This window comes from Pecten maximus, chromosome 1 (assembly GCF_902652985.1).
Source record: "Pecten maximus chromosome 1, xPecMax1.1, whole genome shotgun sequence".
Classification (NCBI taxonomy): Eukaryota; Metazoa; Mollusca; class Bivalvia; order Pectinida; family Pectinidae; genus Pecten; species Pecten maximus.
In genome coordinates, this window is record NC_047015.1 from 12,650,986 (window position 1) to 12,678,691 (window position 27,706).

A 27,706-nucleotide genomic window follows, 5' to 3' on the forward strand; every position below is an offset into this window, starting at 1 on the left:
ACTCGAACATTGTGCGCATATGGCAAATCGTTTTAAATATATTTAATGATATTGCTATTTTAATATAGGTTTCTTTATGTAAATATAGATATCTATTTCCAATCCGGCTTTGTCCGTCGTCATGCGTCATCTTTCGTCCGTTAGTTATCATTTTCATGCTTTCAACTTCTCAAAAACTCCTGAACTATTGATCTTAAGGGGAAGATTTTTGAAATTCCAGTCAATTTGGTCCAAAACATGGGATTGACATCCAGGAAATGATCTTAGATATGTTGCTTTTATACGCTTTACATATGCTACTCTTCGTTTTCGCTTTGCTTCCGTTCTTTGACCGGTTATTTAATTACTGTGAACATGAACTTTGATGGTTAAAATTTCACACTATTGACCCGCCATTTTGTTAGTAATAGTGCAACTAACCACCCAAATCGTAACGCAGTCGACCGAAAAGACAAAATATGTTATTGACTTCTTAGTTTAAATCAAGAAAACTAAGCATATTATTCGATTTGGGTGGTTAATTCCGTCCGAATAGAACCTCGCTGATCATAAGTGCACACTGTTGACCAGCATAAAACGAGGGTTTATACGGACGCAATATAACATCGATTTGGGACTAAATAGGTAATAACAAAATATTATCCAATACAGCCATAGTTTTACTATAATCAACGTGTAAGTATATAACTTCAACATAACCCTTTATAATTTATTTATATCTATGTCACATATATTATTGCGTTATATTACCAGTACTATCATAACTCTGTCCTTGTATTGCACATATTATTTTCATACAAACAGTGGTGGTCCCATACATCTTAAATCCAATTTTGTAGTTTCCATAACATGCTTGTTATTATCAACATACTTTGTTAAAAGTAAATAAGGAGAAAACACTTTTCATTTCTTTCGGCAGATTCGCAAATATTGTGCAGTCTCCTTCTGCGAAATCTGTTTAACATAAAACAATTAGTCTTCGATTGAGTTATTCACAGCTGAAGGCTAAACCATTATATAAACCTTAACGACCACTTATAAATATATATATTACTTTACTATCATCGAGTTCTGTTTAGAAAAATAAGGAAAATTTCGACTTCCTGCAGCCTCTCCATAGAGGAACAACAACAAACACACAACCAGCGATTATGATACAGACTCCAGCCGACCAGAATGTCCTGTCATAGGTCCCGTACACATCGTACAACCACCCTGTCAACATATTAAATAAAACAAAATCAGTAAATTTGTAATAATATTGTAGTACTGATAACCACAGCTAAAAACAGTAAAATTTAAATAAACGTGTCAATATGCTTATACCAATAACACTGATCGTCAAGAATGACAGTTTAAATACTGCTCTAATTAAAATGTAAAGTAACCACACTTAATTTATAAAGATACTGACATTCAACCGCTGGTCTATCGGAGCACCCGCAGATAAACAACGGTATTCTACGCTTTTCCTGTGTCTTCTATATTGTAATACAACGCAACAAATTGGAATTTTACCTGCAAAAGGTGGTCCAATAAGATTTGCTGTTCCCTGTAGAAACATCATGATTCCAAATGCATCTGTTAGCTTGTCTATACCAAGTATATCTACGATAATAACTGAGCACAGTGCCTCTGCGGCAGCAGACAGTAACCCGAACATGCCGGCAAGAATGGTCGACGGTATAAATGTTGTAAACAAAGGAACAAAAGACAAAGTAGCACCACAAAGAATCATCGATATACAGTATAAGTAAGCTCTGTTGATCCAGTCCCTATCGCCGAGGTAGCCATACAGCACATTGCCTATAGTATGAAGAGTGCCTATGATTGCCACCATTAACGACGCATCTCGTTCGTTAATACCCATCTCCTTGGCTCTGTCCACCGTAAATACGTATGGAACGTCATACCAGAAATATAAAATGAAATTAGAAAACGCAAATACAAGAAAAGCAAGGTTTCCTAGAACACTGATGTCGACAAAAGATTTAGGACAGGTAGCCTTTGACTCCTTCTGGTACTTTAATCGGATGTTATTTCTGACATCAGGGCAACTCTTGGATGCACGTATCATTTGTGGTAGGGATGCAATGCTACCTCCAAGCAGTGATGGATGATCGGGTATATTTAAAAGTTTTATTGAAAGTTGACTTGTTCTGAACATATTTCTATCATTTGAAGACTCTCGTTCATATGAACTATTTGAAGTGGTGTCTGAAACCCGGTCATTACTCTCTGTGATGTCTTTTCTAGTCGGACTTAAAGCCTTGCACTCAGTTGGAGTACTGTTTGAGTAATGAACCGGGGACTGTTCTGCAATAAATGGTTCCTCGCTATTTGGTAATGTACCTGAATCGTCCTTATCTACAATTTTAACACGTAAGGGTCTAAAGAGTGCTCCACACACAACGATGTTTCCTGCTACTCCACCCATAATGAGAACAGCTCCTCTCCATCCATACTCGGATATCAGACGTTCCAATATAGGAGCAAACAGCAAAGTTCCTATGCCCGCGCCACACTCTGAAAGTCCCGTTACAAGTGCACGTTTGTCCTCGAAGTATTCCGCCACGACGACGATAGAATTGAGATATGGCAGAGATATACCGAGACCAGCTATTGCGCCATATGTTATGCAGAGAGATTCTATCGAATTAACGAAGCAACTACAAACAAAGCCAGTAGTTGTTATTACACCTCCAAGTATTGTTGCTTTTCTATAGCCAATTTTGTTAGTCACAAAACTTGCTAAAGGGCCACAGAGCAGAGGCACTGCACAGAAGACAGAACCAATCCACGCAGTTTTACTCCTGCTTTCGTGAAAGTACTCTATAAGATTTGTAAATAAAACTCCAAACGAGTAAGAACAGCCATCGGTAATCACATTGATAATGAAAGCACCAAGCACAACAAACCAGCCCCACCCTCCGTCAGGTGGCTTGATAGTGCCATCCATCTTGTCGTCTGATACTTCTGCTTTCTCATGGTTATGAAGCATTCTATCATCAAACTTCGAGTCAGAATCGGATTGAACCATAGTTGTAAGATGTTCTCATCATTTGGACATCAGCCTTCTGAAATGTAATTTAAAATGTACTCGGCCATTTAGATAACGTACAAGTTGAAATTCGCTCCCTTACACATTCCAAACATGCACAATACCATATTCTTGTCTGTGATGTATATCTCTGAAATAACGCATTTTTATAATTGACACATGCGTTGCTAGTATTATTTATTACTAACTTTCGTCATATGACGACCTCATTTGTGAATACACGCCAACTTTCCGAAAGTCTATACTGTATTCTATGATTACTAGTGTTACAAAAAAACAATCCTTACATGAAAGAATGGAGTAAAACTCGCCAGCACTACATAATATCGGCAGCCTTTTAAAGTAACCGTCTTGTAAATACTATGTTACCCACATGAATATCAACGACGTACATGACAATTATATTGTGTAGATTTATCATGTACATATATTTAAGCATACTTGTGTAACTCAAGAACATCTTTTGTGTATGTGTTTTAATTTATAGAGCGTTGTATAAACATTGTATATGATTATTGTATGTTAAAACGTATTTGATTTGTGTCTTGTAAGGATTTAATGGCATTGTATATTAAAACTAATTTGAATTTAGAAGTTTTGTCTCAATTTAAAACATCATATACATGTCCACAAATACGTGGCCTTTACTGTAACTGACAGACAGATTTATATCTATTGATATTATATTGTCAGATAATCTTATCAGAAGATGATATTAAGAGTTTACACAACGATTTATTGATATTATATTGTCGGACCATATTGACAGATACATTTTTAGATTACACTGACCGTTAACACAACTATAATATACATAATAGGTTTCAGCACCTTATCTCGTAGAAGATCTTAATCTGAATGATGCATTCTTTGAGTTTTTATTTAATTACGTGATAAATAAGTAATTTTACGGTGTTTACACACAGAGGTGGATTTCAACGACATTTAGAGAAAATCTGGATATTTTATTGGACATTGATACCTTGATACAGTGTCATTAGCCGTTTAAACAAGTATACAATTTGATATAGTGTCACTAGCCGTTTAAACAAGTATACAATTTGATATAGTGTCACTAGCCGTTTAAACAAGTATACAATTTGATATAGTGTCACCAGCCGTTTAAACAAGTATACAATTTGATATAGTGTCACTAGCCGTTTAAACAAGTATACAATTTGATATAGTGTCACTAGCCGTTTAAACAAGTATACAATTTGATACAGTGTCACCAACCGTTTACACAAGTATACAATTTGATATAGTGTCACCAGCCGTTTACACAAGTATATACCTTGATATAGTATCACTAGCCGTTTAAACAAGTATACAATTTGATATAGTGTCACTAGCCGTTTAAACAAGTATACAATTTGATTTAATAGAACACTGAATATGTCTGACCCTAAAGAAAGGCAAAGAAAGGGAAAGATTAGAAAAGGAGGACAGACAGAAGACGGTAGACATCAAAACATATAAAGACAAAAGTACATGAATAAACAAGGTCATTAAACATACACACTTCTACTTTCCTATCCCAACAAAGAAAAGGGAAAAAGCAGCATTCAGCATCAGCTATAGTAGTTACACATGTATGTAGTATACAGTACAGGTACATATATGGCAGAGTTTCCGCGCTGTACAAAAATATACTGGACATTGCATCTCGTATGTGATGCATGAATGAATTATATTTATTCCACAAGTATTTATTTACCAAGTAGTTGCTTCTAGCTTTGGAAACACCGAGTACATGTATGTCTACTCACAGGCGTCTGAAGTTCTGACAGTCTGAACCTCTACTACAGTATACATGTAGGTGTTACCATTTATTAATTCCTACTTGTAGAATTAATCTTATCTTGAATTCATTTACAAATATTTTAATAACTATTAAGTTCCAATGTATTCAGTGGCTTCACTCTTACTGTACAGGTACTCAGTATTTTAATTTCTTAAATTGTAATGGAAGGGATTAAAATATTGTCTGCCAACTGTCAAGGTCTACAAGACAGGGGTAAGCGAAAGGATTTATTTATGTATTTAAAGGAGAAAAATTATCACATTTACTGTCTTCAAGACACCCATTTTACAAAAGAACAGGAAATTATCATACAAAATGAATGGGGCTACCAGTGTTTTTTAAACTCTTTTAAATCTAACGCTAGAGGGGTTACAGTTCTCATCAATAATAATTTTGAATTTAAATTGATAAAGGAAAAGAATGACTTAACAGGGAATTTCCTTGCCTTGGATATAGAAATTGCAGTAAAAAGGATGACTTTAATTACAATATATGGCCCTAATACTGATAATCCTTCTTTTTATGAAAAAATAGAACAAACTATTTACGAGTTCAATAATGACAGCTATATTATATGTGGTGATTTTAATTTAGTGTTAGATCCCAAGTTAGATTGTGATAAAAATTATAACAAGAGATCCCAGAGGGATCTTGGCGCCCACCATTGAATGATCTTCATAGGTTCCATGTCAGATTGATCTTTTCTCTACTTTTCCCTTCATTTTACTAATCTGTGCAAATTGAGACATCCCTCCAGTACTTTTCAAACAAGGGAATCCTAGCTATATAAGAAATTTGAGATTTAACGATAATGGCTGTTTGTTGTCAGGTTGTTTTCAGGACAGACTGGTCCAAAACTGCAATACAAGGGACCAAGGGGAACCTACTTATGAAATTTGAGAAAGATCCATTCAGTACTTTGAGAAATAGAGATAACAAACTTCAATTGTCAAAATCCAAGATGGCGGTCTGTCGGCCATATTGTTTTCCAATTGATCTCAAAATGCAATTAGCATAACGGGGAACCTCCATATGAAATTTGAGAAAGATCCATTCAGTACTTTCTCAGAAATAGCGATAACAAACTTCAATTGTCAAAATCCAAGATGGCTGCCTGTCGGCCATGTTGTTTTCTGATTGGTCTCAAAACGCAATATGCATAACTAGGCACCAAGGGAAACCTACATATGAAATTTCAGAAAGATCCATTCAGTACTTTCTCAGAAATAGTGAGAACAAACTTAAATTGTCAAAATCCAAGATGGCGGTCTGTCGGCCATATTGTTTTCCAATTGATCTCAAAACACAATATGCATAACTAGGCACCAAGGGAAACCTACATATGAAATTTCAGAAAGATCCATTCAGTAATTTCTCAGAAATAGTGATAACAAACTTAAATTGTCAAATTCCAAGATGGCTACCTGTCGGCCATGTTGTTTTCAGATTGGTCTCAAAACACAATATGCATAACTAGGCACCAAGAGAAACTTACATATGCAATTTGAGAAAGATCCCTTCAGTACATTCTCAGAAATAGCGATAACAAACTTCAATTGTCAAAATCCAAGATGGCTGCCTGTCGGCCATGTTGTTTTCGGATTGGTCTCAAAACGCAATATGCATAACTAGGCACCAAGGGAAACCTACATATGAAATTTGAGAAAGATCCATTCAGTACTTTCTCAGAAATAGTGATAACAAACTTCAATTGTCAAAATTCCAAGATGGCTGCCTGTTGGCCATGTTGTTTTCCGATTGGTCTCAAATCGCAATATGCATAACTAGGCACCAAGGGGAACCTACATATGAAATTTGAGAAAGATCCCTTCAGTACTTTCTCAGAAATAGCGATAACAAATTTCAATTGTCAAAATCCAAGATGGCTGCCTGTCGGCCATGTTGTTATCCGATTGGTCTCAAAACGCAATATGCATAACTAGGCACCAAGGGAAACCTTCATATGAAATTTGAGAAAGATCCCTTCAATACTTTCTCAGAAATAGCGATAACAAACTTCAATTGTCAAAATCCAAGATGGCTGCCTGTCGGCCATTTTGTTTTCCGATTGGTCTCAAAACGCAATATGCATAACTAGGCACCAAGGGGAACCTACATATGAAATTTGAGAAAGATCCATTCAGTACTTTCTGAGAAATAGCGATAACAAGAATTGTTTACGGACGGAGGGACGGACGGACGGACGGACGGACGGACGGACGGACGACGGACCACGGACGCAGGGCGATTTGAACAGCCCACCATCTGATGATGGTGGGCTAAAAATGTAAACAATCCAAAGGCAAGGGCTAGATTATTAGAAATGATCGAGAATTTAGATCTTGCAGATATTTATAGGGAACAACATGCTGATATTTCTAGGTTTACATGGCGTAGAAGTAACCCCTTAAAGCAAGCTAGGCTTGACTTTTTTCTAGTTTCTGGTAATTTAATACCAAGTGTAAGTGAATCAGGTATAGATCCAGGTTACAGATCAGACCACTCGTTTCCAAAAATTATACTAAGATTCAATTAGTTTAAAAGAGGTAAAGGTCTTTGGAAATTTAACAGTTCATTACTACATGATTTAGAATATCTCAATATAATTAAAGACCTTATCAAAACTGTAAAGCTACAATATTGCCTTCCTATATATAACTTTAAAAACTTAGACAATATACCTGATTCAGAGTTACACTTTGTAATAGATGACCAACTATTTTTAGAAGTTCTTTTAATGGAGATTAGAGGTAGGACCATTTCATACTCCTCCTTCAAAAAGAAACAAAAGGGTGAAAGAGAAAAAAACTTACAAGCTGAAATACATTCTTTAGAAAATGAAAGTAATCCTAATTTAATATTATTAGAGGAGAGAAAAAAAAGAATTAGAAAAGTTAAGGTCTTATAGGTTAAAAGGTAGTATAATTCCAGCTAAGGCCTTATGGATTGACCAAGGAGAAAAGCCTACTAATTACTTTTTTAATTTAGAAAACCGACATTTTGTGTCTAAAATTATTCCAAAGTTACAGCTGGAAAGCGGGGAAACAATTACAAATCAGGAAAATATTTTAAAAGAGGTTAAAAATGTTTATGCAGAGTTATATACACTTGATACTGATGTTGAAGATGTTTATTTAGATGAATTTTTAGATGATTTTAATGTACCAAAATTAAGTGCTGAAGATGCAGCCAGTTCAGAAGGTCAGTTAACTCTTGCAGAAGCATCCAGAACTCTAAAAAACATGAAAAAAAATAAGAGCCCAAGCTCAGACGGTTTCACTTCAGAATTTTCTAAATGTTTTTGGAAACAAATTGGAATTTTTGTAGTAAGGGCTATAAATTATGGTTATGTAAATGGTCAGTTGTCAGTCACTCAGCGTCAAGGAATTATTACCTGCATACCAAAAGCTAACAAATCAAAGTATTTTATTAAAAATTGGCGTCCTATTTCTCTTTTAAATATTGTATACAAAATTGCATCTGGTTCAATAGCTGATAGATTGAAATTGAATTTACAAAAGATTATTAGTTCAGACCAGACAGGTTTTTTATCCGGTCGCTATGTAGGAGAAAATACTCGCCTGGTTTATGACATTATGCAGTATACAGAAGAAAATAACATCCCTGGAATGCTACTTATGATTGATTTTGAAAAAGCCTTTGATTCGGTCGCATGGAAATTTATAGATGAAGTTCTCAGATATTTTAGATTTGGAAATGATATACGAAATTGGATTAAAGTTTTACATTGTAATTGTAGTTCTGCCATAAACCAGGGGGGTAATTTGTCTCCTTTTTTCAGTATTAACCGCGGTTGCCGCCAAGGTGACCCAATCGCCCCATATATCTTCATCTTATGTGCTGAAGTGTTAGCAATACGCCTCAGAAATAATAAAAATATTAGTAGTATAAATGTTGACGGCTGTCCTATTCTTAACTCGCAGTACGCCGACGACACTTCTTTAATCTTAGATGGCTCTGAAAAATCCTTAAAAGAATCACTCATAGAATTAGATATATATGCTAAAATATCAGGGCTGAAAGTAAATGCTAGTAAAACTGAGGTGGTCTGGATTGGCAGCAAAAAGTTCAGTAGTGACATTCTCTTACCAGATAGAAATCTTAGATGGGGGGTAAGCAATTTTTCACTTTTAGGAATTGATTTTCATGTAGATCTCCACAAAATGCCCAAGACGAACTTCGATAAAAAGTTAGTTAAGATCAAAACTCTTCTTAAGACTTGGAGCAAACGGTTGTTAACACCTATTGGCAGAATAAGTATAATTAAATCTCTGTTAGTATCCCAAATGAATCATCTTTTTATTGCATTACCCAATCCCAGTGAAACCTTTATTAAACAACTTAATTCCTTTTTATTTTTTTTATTTTTTATGGAATGGGAAAACTGATAAGATTAAGCGAGATGTTATTGTTCGTAATTATATAGAAGGTGGACTTAAAATGATAAATCTAAATTCATTTATCGAGTCACTCAAGATAAGCTGGATTCGAAGAATTTTCAGAGCTGAAGGAAAGTGGTTAAACATTTTGAATTCTTATGTTAATGTACATATTTTAGCTAACACAGGTAATGACTATTTAAATCATATCATAAGTTCTTGTAAAAATATATTTTGGAAGGATGTGTTTCATTCTTGGTACAAATTAAGGTGCAAGGAAGATTTACATGTACTAAGACATAAAGGTGAATCTTTGGGTAAAATTTCCTTTGTGGTATAATTCAAATATTACTGTTGGCAATGAAGTTGTTTTTTATCAGAGATGGTTTAATAAAGGAGTTATGGTAATCAATGACTTACTGAAAAACAAAAATGATTGTACTTTTTTAACTTTCAATGAATTCACCACTTTACATGGCACAATTACCAATTACCTCGATTATTATGGTCTAATAGCTAGTATCAAGAATTATCTGAAAAGGTTCACATGGTCAGGAGATGCTAGTATGTATCCCTTCATTCCTTTATGTCTTGACATTGTGTTGAAGAAAGTCAAAGGTTCTCAAGATTTTTATAATATGCTTAATACAAATAGTGCATCTATAACTGCACAAAACAAATGGGGAAATACTTTTGACTACAATCAGAAGGCTTGGGAAAAAATTTATCTAATTGCATTCAGAGTTACAGAAAACACAAAATTACAATGGCTGCAGTTTAGGATAAATCATCATATTCTAGCTACTAATTCATATTTATATAAAATTGGACTTACAAATAATCCATTTTGTGTTTTTTGTAATTTGGAAAGGGAGACAATTTCACATATTTTTTGGGAGTGTAATGAAGTCCAGAATTTTTTAGCAAATTTTGAAAACATTTTATTAGCAGTTTCTATTCCATTTTCATTAAATAAGAAATGATTCTTTTTGGTGCTTTCCAGCACAATGGAATCTATAATAGAATTGACAACGAGATAATTCTTTTCATTAAGCATTATATATATAAAGCCAGGTGTTTGCACAAGTCTCTAATAGTCTCATCACTAATTAACCATGTTAAAGATTACTATAATGTGCAGAAGTTTATTGCTGTGGGCAAAGGAGAGAAAGTTTTTAATAAATTTACTTTTGAGTGGAATAAATGGCAAAATTTGGTAGAACTTGACCTTTCTTAACCTATAATTAGACTAGGTATACTTGTCGTAATATTAATAATTTTGATCTTATACAGACCTTTATCTCATACATTGTGGTAATATGAAATTATGTGTTTACAGTGGTTTAAATGATCATGTTTTTAGTGTTTAAGTCTGACCCTTCCCTTTCCCTCTCTCTTGCTTTCTCTTTCTAAATGTGAACTTTCTTCTTTTTCTATTTCCTTACATTTCTTGTTCTATCTTTCTTTTCTCTCACTGTGCTTGGGTTCTAACGAGCTTAAAACATACTCAACAATCATAAAATTTAGATTTGGAATTTTGACTGATTATTTTCAAGTATTTTTAAGAATAAGCCTACCATGTGCATATATTGTAACTATACAGAGAAAAATATATATCAAATGGCGATTTCTAAATAGTAATTAAAAATTAGTGTAAGAATGATTGGATATCTTTTATTGATATTCATTGATTATCTTGTATCAAAAAGTATAATTTGGAAAAAACCAATAGAATATTAAGCGTGTGTGGGAAAAGAAAGAAAAAAAAAATGATGTGTATTTTATACATATAAAAATTTTGAAAAATTAAAAATTAAAAAAAAAAAGTAAACAATTTGATATAGTGTCACCAGCCGTTTACACAAGTATACACCTTGATATAGTGTCACTAGCCGTTAACACAAGTATACACCTTGATATAGTGTCACTAGCCGTTTAAACAAGTATACACCTTGATATAGTGTCACTAGCCGTTTAAACAAGTATACACTTTGATATAGTGTCACTAGTCGTTTAAACAAGTGTACACCTTGATATAGTGTCACTAGCCGTTTAAACAAGTATACACCTTGATATAGTGTCACTAGCCAAATATACACCTCGATAAATTGTTACTAGCCGTTAATCAAACTATTGTCACTAGCCATTGAATATATACAACATGATAGATTGTTAGATTGTATTGACTGTTTACAAGAGTGACGTTTGTTCTTATATATATATATATATAAGAAAAAGGAATCCGTCCTTGCGAAGGTTAATTTATAAGAAACAACAAAAAACAAGACTTTGCCGCTTGGCTTTTCTGTCCTCTCAAGCTTCTTCAGGCTTCTTCAGGCTTCTTCAGTCCGACTGAAGAAGCCTGAGAGGGCAGAAGGGCCTAGCGCCAAAGTCTTGGGTTTTTTTTTTGTTATCATATATATATATATTCAAACATAACAAAGCACTTATCCTTAAACCACGTGTTTGACCTAATTATCATTAAGGCCAGTAACGGGTATATACAAAAAGGTGCCATTATAAAATCCTGTGTACTAGGAACACGTGTTATGTTTACAATAGTGTGTAGGTTATTCTTCATACGTGTATGTCTGTAGTATCCTGTACTGGGAAGTCACTAAAGAGTAGTGTTCTCAAGTAATAATATATCACGAGCTATGGTCTAAAAATAGATCCAGTTCGTGTCGGTGAAGTTTGGATACAAAAATATTTCTACGTGGCGCTAATATATAATAATTGTCTATATTGTCTATAAAGGACAAACTTGTCCTAAAGATGATGCTACCCTGAAGTCAACCCTTGCATACTGACCTTATATACTACAATACGTTACAGTATTCCTCCCGGTGACATTATAAGTAATGGCGACTACTTTATCTTAGTGTCCTCATGTTATCGTGGTGACCTGCAAAGTAAACATACCACACGTTTTACTGTCTGGGACACTTGTGGCATCATTGCTGTAAATCAAGCAAACAAAATATAACAAATGCATTTCTATGACATTATATGGCAAATAACTGTCCGCAAATAACTGTCCGCAAATGATCCGCAAATAACTGTCCGAGTTTCTATAATCATTATATCCCATAACATTTTTTTTCCATAAATATTTAAATATGTTTTTCATGTGTATGCCCTATGTACGGTCTTACATTAATGGGTGTAGCTCTGCTGGTGGATTTAACCCCGATTTTTATCATGCATTAATGTGACAGATGTCCATACTTATTATTTGGATTCTTTCACAATTATCCAAAAGTACTACAACTATAGTGTCAACGCTATGGAACTACTATATTTTAATATGGATATGGTCCATTTTCCTTACTTCTAGATTTCCAGAGTTTTGGCCGGTAGCATCACTGACGTGTCCGGGGGGAACCGTATAGCTGTATGATGTATTCATTATTCAGGACATAAAAATCCATTACCAAATTCATATTTAAAGGTGGTGTTAACTATGTTTTGTACGATCCCGGACAACGTGCAGACAGACCACTTGTACATTTAATGGAATGCAACGTTTGTTTATGTGCCAAGGGAGTACGTGATAAAGACAGCCTAACAGTAGTAGAAACTAGGCACAAACAGCAGTATCTATTATAATGTCATTACTAACTGGACAACCTAACAGTAATAGAAACTAGGCACAAACAACCGTATCTATTGTAATGTCATTACTAACTGGACAACCTAACAGTAATAGAAACTAGGCACAAACAACCGTATCTATTGTAATGTCATTACTAACTGGACAGCCTGACAGTCACAAACAGCTGTATCTTTTGTAAAGTCAATACTAACTGGACAGCCTGACAGTTGTAGAAACTAGACACAAACAGCAGTATCTATTGTAATGGCAATACTAACTGGACAGCCTAACAGTAGCAGACATCACCATCATCATTTCACCATGCCAAAAAGTTAATACGTGTATCTATCTGTTGTTTGATTTACTGCAAAGTTACACGAATTAATACGCTCGACATTTCTCATTTATAGATAAAAGTGATACTTTTCTTCTTGTATTGAGCCGTGAGCCTTAAATGTAAGCGAGTTTCCATCCAATCATTTTGATTGGATGGAATAAGCACAGATGAACAACACTTACTGCCGGTAAGTTTGATTTACGGCGCAAGTTAACTTAGGCGATTGATTACATTGGTAACTAGTTGATAACTACTGAACTCTGTATATCATTAGATATCATTAGATATATGAATATATGTAGATTACAGATGTTATCTTATGTACTTTGTCATTTACACCATTCTTGTCGTTGTGCGTGCCCGAATCGCATAGATATGGTAAACAGTTAAATTGTAGAACAAGTTTTCACTACAGCGCTGATTAAATCATCCATTTTTTGTCCCGATTGTGTATACTGTATTTGTATAAAATATGGTAATTCATACATGGGCCTACCACAATTTGCGTGACAGTTTCGTACCTGTGTAAACGATGTTGAGAGAGACAGTATTTTATACATAACACGTTTGGCTGGTACCTTTATGTATCGTTCACATGTCACAATTTGGAAGCTCAGTGTTTGTGTAAAATAGGTTGAAGGAGAACTGTCCCATGCTTACCAGTCTTTATACTTACACTTTGCTCGAAGTATGTTAAGGGAGATAACTCTATCATACTCATCACGTTTTGCCTGGTGGTTTAAAGTTTGTACATATATGACATAAATCCCTTAATGATTTGTGGTTTAAACTGCGTATCGCCATGGCCAGTCTGTATTATTATAAGGATGATTCGTGAACTGATACTCGCCGGTAAACTCAATAACATTGCAAATGATTTTTTTTTATAAATCAATCTCGCCACTGAACTGTTTAAGGGTCATCTATATAGTAGAATAATGTTGAATTTCAAACACGAATAAATACCTAAAGATTTGCACAAAAAATGTCATGTAATATACCAAAATGTTTGTTTGGACATGTAGCTTCTTACAATCACCAATAAATTGCTATAGATGCTACCAGTTTCTTCTATAGAGTAACTTTGTGGTAAGATGTAGCATGAAATAATTCTAAGTCACGCAAATGACCAAACCTGAAAAATAGCCAAGCTGTTATGTTCACAAGTGCCTATAGCACAGGGTAGGAGCATTTGTTTGACCGGATTTTACTGTATGTCCGTATAAACACTTATTTTGTTTTGACCTTGGAATGCAAATGGCGGCTGTGAATAATTTTACACAAATATGGCTTAAAGGGGGGCATTTTAGTTAATAACAATACTCCTATATCATACATTTAAGACATCTCATCATAGTAAGAACATTTTAAAGTCAATTTGTTAAACTGGTGAGTTTGCAGCCTTTTTTCAGAAATAGGCATATTTTACCCCAAACTCAACGGCTGAACATTTTTTCATGAAAGTAGTCTTCTTGCCACTTCAAGAATACTTTATATTGTCTAATAAGAGCATTTTTGATGTTTTAAATACCTCCCTATATGCCGTATTTGTGTGATATCATTCAGGACCTTCATTTGCAATTCAAGGTCAAAATAAAAACAGCGTTTATACATATAATAACGTCAAAGCTGGTCAAACCAATGCTCCTATTTTGTGCTTTAGACACTTGTGAGCAAAACGACATGGCAAGTTTGTGTAATATATGGGATGCAAATGAGTTAATTATGTCCCCCTGAAACATGCATTTTCTTACGTTTTGTTGAAATTTACAAACAGCTATTAACAAATTACATGTCAACAGCAAGTCCTACGGTTTGCCATGATACATACTAAAAGTTCATCATGTTACTTCTGTGACATTGCACCATAATAGGGATTTAAAGGCCTGTAGATCGTCGCATAAATTGATAAATGGTTACGTATCGGCGAATATATTATTACTGCCACCAGTATATTACAATGATCGATCATCATGACACGCGACATATAATCTAATTTGTTAAACTGTAAACGTGCAGGCTGTCTTTATCAGTAGTGTAACACAGGTGCTGACGGTGAATTAACTCTTTTATTTTGTCACGCGGTACGGTGTCACGCGCTACAACAGAGACTCAAACAAACAATGGGAATTCTAAGATTGGTGTCCACAGTAGATGATCTATTTATTCGGAGTCTTATTCTAAAGTAACCATATCTGATATTACAATACAGATTTGTGAAACACAATTTAAATATTTTGTTAAACATTTTAGTTACTACAGAGACCTCAAACAATAATATAGCGGGTTACATATTCAACAATAAAATTCAAAGAGTATTAAGAATAAATTCATTACATGTTCATACTGCCTTTTCACCCTATTACCCATTTTACTCACTGCTTTATATATGCGTAATAAGCAATTAAAATATATGAAAGTCTACGCATGGTCAAATGACTTTTAGTAACACATGCGTGAGGAATCCCTAAATGAACGTTATACTCGCTCACATTCGACCGGAAATAAATGTATACACTGTATATACAACCCACGATTCATAAAGCGAATTATCCCTGATGAGTTCAGGCCTAAAGCAGGGCCATGCTGGAATTGTAGACCGGTAACATGTCATTGGTCAAAATGCCAACTGTTGCCAAGAAAATGAAATGAAGCAAATAAATACCAGTGAAGTTAAAATGACGGCTAAGATATAAACGGCGTCACATTATGAAAACATTAGGCATCAACATGCTGGTGCAACCTGGTGCCTGATGCAAAAGTCGCTTTTCAAACGATATGTTACACGAGGAACATTCAAGAAACTATATGGGGTGTTTTATAACAATACAAGAGAATTCACCACCTCCATAGTGAGCTTTTCAGAAGATCCTTGGAACAATAATGATAAAACTGAAACTGTTGTGGCCGAGGGAAATGTGAATAACTGATCTAGCAGATAATAAGACTAAACAGATAACAGAGGAAGACCAGGATGGACATTCTGATGAGTTGACATTCTGATGAGTGGACAGAAGAGTGGACATTCTGATGAGTGGGCAGAAGAGGAGTGGACAAAAGAGGAGTGTACAGAAGAGGAGTGGACATTCTGATGAGTGGACAGAAGAGGAGTGGACAGAAGAGGAGTGGACAGAAGAGGAGTGGACAGAAGAGGAGTGGACATTCTGATGAGTGGACAGAAGAGGAGTGGACATTCTGATGAGTGGACAGAAGAGGAGTGGACATTCTGATGAATGGACAGAAGAGGAGTGCCAACCAAATGGTGTCGTGGACACTATCATGTTGTCTATGTTAACAGAAAGTGAAGGGCAACACGGTGTATCTGTTGCACCAAGTGAGTGAAATACACCCATTAGTATTGCCCCCCCCCCCCCCCCCCCCCCCCCCCCACCCCCACCCCACCCCCCCTGGATTGCGACTTCGAAACCTACGTGGGGCAGGACTGACCGTAGGCCGGTGGTTTTTCTCCGGGTACACCGGCTTTCATCCACCTCCAAAACTGGGCACGTCCTTAAATGACCCTGGATGTTAAAAGGACGTTAAACAAAAACAAACCAAATAGTATTTGTTCAGATCATGTTTAAGAACATTTAATATGTTATGATGAAATAGACCTTGTAATTTCGAGCGCGATGTATCGGTTAAGGATCAGATATTTGTAAATCTGATGAATTGAGACGACGAAGTGACCGTGGAACAATTACCAACTTATTTTCCAAAGCAAGGGAAGTACAAATCCAAGATACATTTATCTGAAAGTAAAAGGCAAGGTAAGGATGAAACATACACAGCAAATGATATGATAGACAAACGAAATGTAGAACAAATGATGAATTTTTAGAACACTACGTGGATATCCGCCGTATTGGAAAAATGCAGAAAAGGACATTTTTGCAATGCTGAGACAACATGGCATTCTTGCATGGTTTATAAGTCTGTCTGGTGCAGAAACTCATTTGTAACCTCTTTTGCAAAGCCGGATAGTGCCAAATAAATAAATATATTGAATCTATTATTTGGTTAACAAAGAAAAGACATAAAATCATATGCATTTACTGTAGCCAGGTATTTCGACTACCATGTTCAACAGTTTTTTCCCCATACCTTTTTGTTTTCAAGCTTTTCAACTCAATGAAATGTGAAAGACTTGTTTGTATCAAAGTACATCTGTAAACGCAGAATCATAAATCTGTGTTTAGCTGACTTTTGTACAAATTATGATCTTGTGAAAAAAGTAGACCAAGCAAAATGTTACTCCAGCAGAGTTGCCTGAGAGTAGCATGAACGAAATGAGGATGATGACCCAACAAAGTCATTTGATAATGAAATTGATGCACCACATATTATGCTATAAGATGGCACATTGTTCAGGACACTCAAAAAGAAAAGTGTAAAGTTAGCTACAAAATCAAAGCAGGTTGTGAAACCCATTTTAGAGAAAGATGAATGTTGTTTTTTAGCACGGAGAATAGAAAGTTTGCAAAGTGCCAAAGTTATGAAGATCAATTTATATTATTCGAAGAACAAACAGAACCAAAAAGAGTTGAATATAAACATCTATATGAATGTGTTAAGTTGTTATTGACTAATGAACAAGCTGGCAGTTGACTTATGGTGTAAGAAACAAGCAGCTGAGCATAAATAAACAATTTTCGAATGTGTAGCTGTAGCAGAAGAACAACTACAAAAATGTTTTTAATAATGTGCTTCCAGCACAAAATGCAGGGCTATCAGACAACAAAGGGAAGGAAACCCTATTTTCCTCTTACGTTATAGGTGATGACATAAGTTTGAGTGGTATGAGAGAAAAATTGATAAAGAACCGTTTATCTATTCATTTATTGACCTGTAAAAAGCGACATGGACCAATCTAAATGAGTCATTAATAGACAAACTTCCAATGATGCTTCTCTGGACAAATTTGTCTTGATTCGAGACTTCGACAAAGATCCTGTGAGGTATCGGCAGCTATCAGCCTTCTTGAATCCATGTGGTTTTAATCAGCTGGTTAAGGAACCTACCACAAATAACTCGACAAAAACTGACCTCATATTCACAAACGAAGGAATATAATCTCATGGTGTGTTGGAGTCCTATTGTACCCACTAAAACTGATATGGATATCTCTCAGTATACAAATATACAGAACGCGTCAAGTCATGTGATGCGGGAAGAGTTTGTAATGTATATTGTTACATCTAAAATTCAGAAATGTCTTTATCATATAAATAAAAGTCTTCTTTTTTTGATCGTATGTTATTTTTGTTTAAAGACCACAGAAGCTTACATACCCAATTTATTTACATACCATTGACCTTAAAGGCAACATGAAATTAATGTTTCATCGCAATAAACGCAAACAATCGTTTTCCAGCAGATAAAGTAGTTTTTACTATATCAAAAACAAAACAGATTTTCGTTTGCTTAGAAGGATGAAGATGTTAATACCATTGGGGAAAAAATATATTATATAAACAGATCAAGAAGCAATTTCGCTAAAATCTTCAAAACTTCGAATAGCAGATTTGCAACACAATAAGTATGTTCAATGAAACTACATGTATAACCATACGAATATTTAAACGTTCTATTCACTTTTGGCTCTCTATTACAATCCTTGCATCAGAAGTTGAAATTTATACATTACCCATATCGCCCACTCAATTGCACGAATGCAAACCCATCGTACGTCTGTCATCATCTTTGCTGGTGTTTGAACATCTTTCATTTATCTGCAGTGAAGGTGTAAGAAAAAAAGTATAAGGTAATTATTGTATTCTTAGGATCTCATCAACACGGCATAATGTGTTAAGGGCCAATAAATGGTTAGCGTACGTCAATGGAAAGAGAAGCAATAACAAACAAACAAATAAAAATGAAAAAAGATCGCCAATACACAGACGTGTAATAGAGAATGGCAAATCAGCATACTCCCATATATAGCATAAATTACAAGCTTTGTGAGAACAACATAGCTCGCTTATTGACGACATTTTCCGTATGAATAACAATGGACATCAAAAGATGTAAATGATTGAATAAAGCAATAAATAACGAAGTCCATGAAAGCCCTTTCGTTGGATCTCAATCAATAAAAAACCTGGTTTTGTGTCTATAGTATATCCACACCAATACTTTAACCTGCTTTAAACCAACTTACCCCTTTTGGGGCCTTATCAATATACAAACTTGAACTATACAATGACAAGAGTTTCTTCATTTTAATGATTCATCCCTGCTTTAAGATACAATACAAGGTAATGCTTAAACTATTGGACAGATATAGATATAGATTATTGATAATCCAGTATTGATTGAAAAACTTTTTAACGCCACGTTTACTAGAAAACAATTTCGAATTCAAACTCAAAATAGTGCTTAAAATATTAATGATTTAACTAATTGATAATCATGTTTATTCATTCATAAGCAACAAACCCTTGACATTGATACCAATATGTTCATACCTACAGCTGTACATCATCAGATACTGGAGACACCAATATATACATATCTGCAGATGTACATCATCAGATACAGAGGCCACCAATATGTACATACCTATAGATGTACATCATTAGATACAGAGGACACCAATATGTACATACCTACAGATGTACATCATCAGATACAGAGGACACCAATATGTACATACCCACTGATGTACATCATTAGATACAGAGGACACCAATATGTACATACCCACAGATGTACATCATTAGATACAGAGGACACCAATATGTACATACCTACAGATGTACATCATTAGATACAGAGGACACCAATATGTACATACCTACAGCTGTACATCATTAGATACAGAGGACACCAATATGTACATATCTACAGCTGTACATATACAGCGGACACCAATATGTACATACCCACAGCTGTACATCATCAGATACAGAGACACCAATATGTACATACCTACAGCTGTACATCATTAGATACAGACACCAATATGTACATACCTACAGCTGTACATATACAGCGGACACCAATATGTACATACCCACAGATGTACATCATCAGATACAGAGGACACCAATATGTACATACCTACAGCTGTACATCATCAGATACAGAGGACACCAATATGTACATACTTACAGCTGTACATCATCAGATACAGAGAACACCAATATGTACATATCAACAGCTGTACATCATCAGATACAGAGACACCAATATGTACATATCAACAGCTGTACATCATAAGATACAGAGGACACTAATATGTACATACCTACAGCTGTACATCATCAGAGGACACCAATATGTACATACCTACAGCTGTACATCATCAGATACAGAGGACACCAATATGTACATATCTACAGCTGTACATCATAAGATACTAAGACACCAATGTGTGCATATCAACAGCTGTACATCATAAGATACTAAGACACCAATGTGTGCATATCAACGGCTGTACATATACAGAGGACACCAATATGTACATACCTACAGATGTACATCATCAGATACAGAGGACACCAATATGTACATACCTACAGCTGTACATCATTAGATACTAAGACACCAATGTGTACATATCAACAGCTGTACATATACAGAGGACACCAATATGTACATACCTACAGCTGTACATCATTAGATACTAAGACACCAATGTGTACATATCTACAGCTGTACATATACAGAGGACACCAATATGTACATACCTACAGCTGTACATCATTAGATACTAAGACACCAATGTGTGCATATCAACAGCTGTACATATACAGAGGACACCAATATGTACATACCTACAGCTGTACATCATTACATAAAGATGACATCGATATGCCTTTACACATGACAATCAATGCATGCATACAAATGTAGATATACATCAATACAGACAGACAGACAGACATTCTTGATTTCCTCTTAAAATCTGTCAAACAGTTTTCATTTTATATAATGTTATCTGACTTAATATTGAATATGGTAATATAGATATCGATTCATACATATATATTTAGGAAAATAGATATCTTACGATATATTCCTGCATTATAATTGTGCAATACAATAGGCTACTTATAAAAAAACAAAAACAAATATATTGTTGTCTTATACAATAATTGAAACTTATGATAAGAATTTTATATTAATATGATATATATATTAAGCTAATTATGATAAAGTTCCATCTCGTACAACATTACATTGATATATCTAGACATATTTGATAACAGTGCTTCCCATTCTAAATCTGATAAATATACATTTGAGCGATCACCAAGTAAAAAACTACATTGATCTTCATTGCTTAATTCTGAAAATTGTCCATAAGGTAGTACTTATATAGCATTAACAACACCATCCATTATTTTAGATATAAACACGGACATTCTAGTAAGAAATGCAGAATATATTATATATATGCTTAACGGGTTATGAAAACGACTATACATCGATATAATTATATAGTGAATATTGCATCCATATCACATGCCATATTAGCCTCGTCCAATATTAGATCTAGGGCCTAGCCGGGCTGTTATGGCATGTGATATTGATTTTATTATGTTTTATTCTGATTATCATATAATTTAATACTGAAAACGCGATTCAAAATTTTAATAAAACAACAACAATGTATCTGTCCTGTTTGGATCTAGTTCATCAATGTCTTTTTCCTCGTCTTTAATCCAGTAGAGAAGTTCCTCAGATCTGACACCATCATTGGAATCTACCTGTTTGTCTTGCACTTGTGGATTAACTCTGGTTCTTCTTGTATATAAGGAAATCAAGCTCCATAATCCTGTCCGCTAACGAATTCAACACAATTCCTCCTCTGACATTCGGACTGGTGTTTACAAAGGAAGTGGTCGTCTGCTGTGTAATAAATCGGAACACCTCGGACGATTTCAACACGGTCGTCTAACCGAACACCCACGAGATATGCATTTTCCGACCAGCGGTCTAATATGGGTCACGTGAATTTGGCGTATTCCACAGGGCGGAAATGCAGTATCTAGTACAAAGTATATAATAAACACAGATATACATCTATACACAGATGCAAATCATCAAGGTTTATACACATATTTACAGCAATATAATGTCTATATATACAGATGTAATCAATGCATCTGTATAGAGAGTATACATAGATAATGTATATACGCTGATGTACATCAATAATGTATATATACAAAAACATACATAAATAATGTATTTACCCTGATGAACATCAATAATGTATATACACTGATGTACATCAATAATCTATACATACAGATCTACATCAATAATGCATATACTAAAACGTACATGAATAATGTATATACACTGATGTACATCAATAATGTATATACACTGATGTACATGAATAATGTATATATACAGATCTACATCAATAATGCATATACTAAAACTACATGAATAATGTATATACACTGATGTACATCAATAGTGTATATACATTGATGTACATCAATAGTGTATACACACAGATCTACATCAATAATGTATATACACAGATATCCAGTAATAATATGTATACACAGATCTACAATAATGTATATACACAGAACTACAATAATGTATATACACATATCTACAATAATGTATATTCACAGATCTACAATAATGTATACACACTGATATACATTAATAATGTATATACACAGGTGTACATTAATTATGCATATACACAGATCAACATTAATAATGTATATACACAGGTGTACAACAATAATGTATATACACAGATCTACAACAATAATGTATATACAGTACACAGGTATACAACAATGATGTATATATACATATCTACAGCAATAATGTATATACACTGATATACATTAATAATGTATATACACGTGTACAACAATAATGTGTATATACACAGGTGTACAATAGTAATGTATATACAAAGGTGTACAACAATTATGTATATACAGTACACAGGTGTACAACAATGATGTATATATACATATCTACAGCAATAATGTATATACACTGATATACATTAATAATGTAAATACACGTGTACAACAATAATGTGTATATACACAGGTGTACAATAGTAATGTATATACAAAGTCGTATAACAATTATGTATATACACAGGTGCACAACAATTATGTATATACACAGATCAACATTAATACTGTATATACACAAATATACAAAATATGTATATACACAAGTGTACATTAATAATGTATATACACAGGTGTATAACAATTATGTATATACACAGGTGTACATACAAAGGTGTACAACACTTATGTATATACACTGATGTACATAATAATGTATATATACATCAACAATGTATATACCGATCTACATCCACAGACTATCACATCAAAGCTATACATCAGTAAATACACATATGTACATTAAAAACCCAGTATTCCACTAGAATATTTAGATCGTCGAACAAAAATATAAATAACAATTCCAGGTCAGTAATCATGCTAATGCTACGAGTGTTTCTGAACGCATACTGTAGGTGTTTTTTCACTGACGCCCATGCTGTATAGCGGTTCAACGAACGCATATTTACAAACGAAACTTCTCTTAATCCATATACCTATCGATATATACAGTAACACAGCATGGTCCAATGAGTCGTCACAAACGTACATCCGATGGTGATCGAGTGCGTACAAACCTGATGTGAATATTATCAGAAAGCGGTACATCCAACGTCAGAAAGATTTCTGCTTATGGCGAGTAACTATTCAGTAGCTATTCAGTTTAGCCTCTGTATGTGTGCAGCTCCTCAGACGGCCGTTTGACACACGAGCGCAGTGCGGACTGACCTCGTAGCTAGGTTACCGTTTGTAAAATCAAATTGGAGAGTTTATCTCACAGGCGCCTTTTTGTGCTGATTTCAAAAGCATACACATGAGTCCATCATTCAGAGGTGCTACATAACAACAACATATATTGTATGTACATAACAATCAATATTTATAATTATTTGCGTTGGTTTAAACCCATAAACAGTGAGATTCCTGTAATGAAGTAGCAACATCTAACAGTGTATTGTCTTTGTTTGACGCATTGGTTATTCTAACAATAGAAAATATTTAAGAGTACTGTATAGATCAGATAAATGATAAGTTATAATACTACCGGAAACAAGGCTCGGAAATAAGACTTGTATTGGCAACACATGGACGTGAATCAATAACACACGGCGTTTCTACATCATTCTTATTATTATACTGATAAATACTTTCACTATATCAATATACGTATAAATGATAGGCATCTGCCAACTTGAGACCAAACAAAGATTCCTATTACATGTACTTGCTGCAAGGGTAGAATAATATGGTTAAAAGAAGTCACTGTTTCAATAAAACGTATAAGATCTGTCAGTTGTCAAAGGTAGTTATAATTACAACTTACTATAGTCCTTTGGGTGTCCAAAAGGATAGCTTCCGTTTCGATCATTGCTGTTTTTTCTGGATGTCCAAAAGGGTAGACTCCGTGTCGATTATTGCCGTTATTTCTGGATGTTCAAAAGGATAGATTCCGTGTCGATTATTGCCGTTATATATGGTGTCAAAAAGGATAGATTCCAGACTTATAAATAAGATCTACGCGGCCTGAATTATTAACGAAGTAGATCTGGCTACTCTAAGGTACAAAAAGTGTGAACGGCAGCTGTGTAATATAAATAGGATCTAACAACGGTATCCGGGTTAGAGTGGTTGTAACGCATGACAGCTTTGTTCACGACATTCCTGTCCATATTTATATACCTGGCTATATGCTAATCAAGTGAGTTTATGGTTTTTAGCGTCTTTCAGTTTTGATATGATTTAGTTAACTGCATCCCTATAATATAGTATTTATGGACAAAGACACCGTTGTATCTAACTTCACCGTAACATCTTTCCACTTTTCAGCGACAAATTCGTGTATGTATTCATTTTACCATAAACACAAATCGCACGCTTGAAAGACCTCGAACTGTATTTCCACTACATTAACATCCTAAAAATAGAGCAGAGACTACAGTATTAAGATCATAATTACACTCTCATACTCTTCAGTGGGTTAATAAATGATGTTTTCTATCTTTTCTAAGTACAGATTTGTATAAGCTGTAACCACAATATGGCCTAGCTTATTTTTCTACTTAAAGCCAGCCTATAGTGCTTTTCATCCCAAAATAAACACGGTCTCCTTTTAGAAACACAAGCTGTTGTCGTTCTCTATTGCAATGTTTACCATTTGGACTTTGTCTTAAAGTATTGGGGTTATCTCCTCATATTTTGTAGACACATTGATTACGTTTTCAGTCCGACTACTTTAACAATTTGTAGCGATTCTCTTGAATGTTTTCATCGGTATTGTCCGTCTAATTTTTGTTCTCGAACTTATGTCGTCATATAACATCACCGTCGGCCATGTTGTGTTGATTGATCGTTGACAGAGACGCGAGAAGTGAATCATTGAGGTATTCCATTTGGAATTGCATTTTCCATGTTGTAATTGCTGCTTCCGGTTACTTATCACAAGTGCTATCCGATATACAATAGAGTTCATATCATAGTCTTCCGGTTACTTATCACAAGTGCTATCCGATATACAATAGAGTTCATATCATAGTCTTCTATAAATAAAAAAACTATCGGAGAAATCAATCCAAATCTACTACCATCTTGGTCGTACAATTTAAGTCATTAGAATATCTGTCATTTTCCAAAATTCTTTTATGAATGTTTGTTCGAAACTTCTGTTCATTGTTGAATGCTTCAACCTTCAGAACTCCGTTTTCACTATTTCGGAAATCTTGCTTTTTATTTATATTCAGCTCCAATTGTGGTTTTCCAAGGCTTTCTCGGATGAACGATGGTTTGTGTGCCCGAAGGGTCGTCAGTTCGAGTCCGCCATTGGCACTTGATCTGTTTTATCCTTGAATAAGGTATATGTACTAATCTTCGTTGTGTTCTAGACATATCGGCTTTAGACAAGTATGTGATTGGGCAGTGCTGGAAATGTCGTTAGCAAGCCGTAACTGCCGAATGGTAGCTCCTGATGCATGATCGCCACGAAGATGAGAGAGACGATGGCTTGTAGCTGAAGGCTCGATATCCACGGAGTGATTTGTTAAGTGCTTTGAGACAGGTATATTGCTGTGATGTGTTGTGATTTGAAAAGGCGGCATATAAAAATAAATTGTTGCCATTGTCATTTCTTCAGTTTTAGTTTTATGTAGTAATGTGTGCTCATATTTTTTTTTAATAAAAATGAATACTGCAGCGAAAACACTCAAAACATTAACTTCTTGGGTTCCGAGTTACATAGGTACACATGTATTAGGTTTAGATAAAAAAGTCATCTATACATATTTTTGACTTTTGCTTCCAATTCATCTAGTTTCAACATATTTTTGTCTGTGCTTGGCATCATTGACAATGCCTTTCTATATGATGCGCCTTTATTTCCGGTTTCCCTTATCATTGCTATTATCATTGGTTTTCTCAATATATTCTTCGAATTTTGCCTTCATTTGTCGCATTTTGATATTGAAACATACTTTCTTAAAATAATAATAACCAGATATTTTCCATACGTATGATTAGATGCGTACTATACTGGTTTCCATAATCTGTCTGATTCTTGTTAAGTCAATAGTGTTTTAACTTGTTTGAAAGCGATGCAAATACAGTTACTGTGGGTGTTTTGGGTTTTTTTTCTGGTCGAATAAAAAAATGTCTTTTAAATTCTTCAATTCTTCACAATAAATTCAAATTTCCTATTATCATGATATTCCAATGTCCATTATTTTTCTCTGTCACTTCTGCTGGACACCATTTATGGACTTTTTGTGAACTTGGCCTTTACTTCTGCTGGACAACATTTATGGGCTTTTTGTGAGGTTGGCCTTCACTTCTGCTGGACAACATTTATGGACTTTTTGTAAGCATGGCCTTCACTTCTGCTGGACAACATTTATGGACGTTTTGTAAGCTTGGCATTTACTCCCACACGATCCTTTTAAGATACAATATATTTACTAATATGTTACATTATTAATTGAATATATCCTAATTTTTAATGAAAAAAAAAAGAAAAAATAACAAAAATTTATTCTAAATACTTACCACACACCCGTCACCTCTGGAATCCAGGACAGCAATGGAACGCTGGTATGAAGATGTTCTAAATGTGACGTCACAAGAAGCGCCACCTACATGTATGAATAGATTCATTGAAGAAAACATTCTACGGAAATCCATACTAGACTTCTATACATGAAAAGACACTATTTAACCTTTTAAAAATATTAAAATTGTGAAGACATGGTTTTAAAATGATTATTTTGAACTGACATGATTCCATTTTACAATAAAAACTATCTAAATCTATTGTAATTTACGGAAAATGACCACCGTACAACTTCAGACAGTTATGAATGTGACGTCACACTCTCTAGAAAGTTCCGAGAATAGAAAGTGAAAGCAGTTTATCATGGTAGTATTTTTAGTTCTAGCAACAAAACAAAAACCTTTAT

At 34.5% G+C, this 27,706-nt stretch overlaps 1 protein-coding gene across 3 annotated transcripts; it reads right to left on the bottom strand.

Annotated features, from left to right (window-relative positions):
• Positions 1–641: 641 nt before the first annotated feature.
• LOC117325312 (monocarboxylate transporter 12-like) lies at positions 642–27,371 on the bottom strand. Of its 3 annotated transcripts, XM_033881438.1 has the most exons (6): positions 27,297–27,371; positions 24,589–24,691; positions 18,845–18,929; positions 12,077–12,170; positions 1,519–3,077; positions 642–1,215 (listed from the first exon to the last, which is right to left on the bottom strand). In XM_033881438.1, the coding sequence occupies exons 5-6, from the start codon at positions 3,038–3,040 to the stop codon at positions 1,076–1,078; spliced, it is 1,662 nt and encodes a 553-aa protein (XP_033737329.1). In that variant the 5' UTR covers positions 3,041–3,077; positions 12,077–12,170; positions 18,845–18,929; positions 24,589–24,691; positions 27,297–27,371; the 3' UTR covers positions 642–1,075. The 3 variants fall into 3 exon arrangements, with proteins under 3 accessions (XP_033737329.1, XP_033737337.1, XP_033737346.1); XM_033881446.1 differs by lacking the exons at positions 24,589–24,691; positions 27,297–27,371 and adding an exon at positions 23,843–24,506; XM_033881455.1 differs by lacking the exons at positions 24,589–24,691; positions 27,297–27,371 and having other exon boundaries at positions 18,845–21,144.
• Between the last annotated feature and the right edge of the window lie 335 nt (positions 27,372–27,706).

What these genes read in the sequence shown, in the direction of transcription:
- LOC117325312 (XM_033881438.1), bottom strand. Translation starts at nt 3,040, where the DNA reads ATGGTTCAATCCGATTCTGACTCGAAGTTTGATGATAGAATGCTTCAT. An exon ending in TATTGGACCACCTTTTGCAG is followed by an intron (nt 1,216 to 1,518) that starts GTAAAATTCCAA and finishes ATATGTTGACAG; the next exon opens with GGTGGTTGTACGATGTGTAC.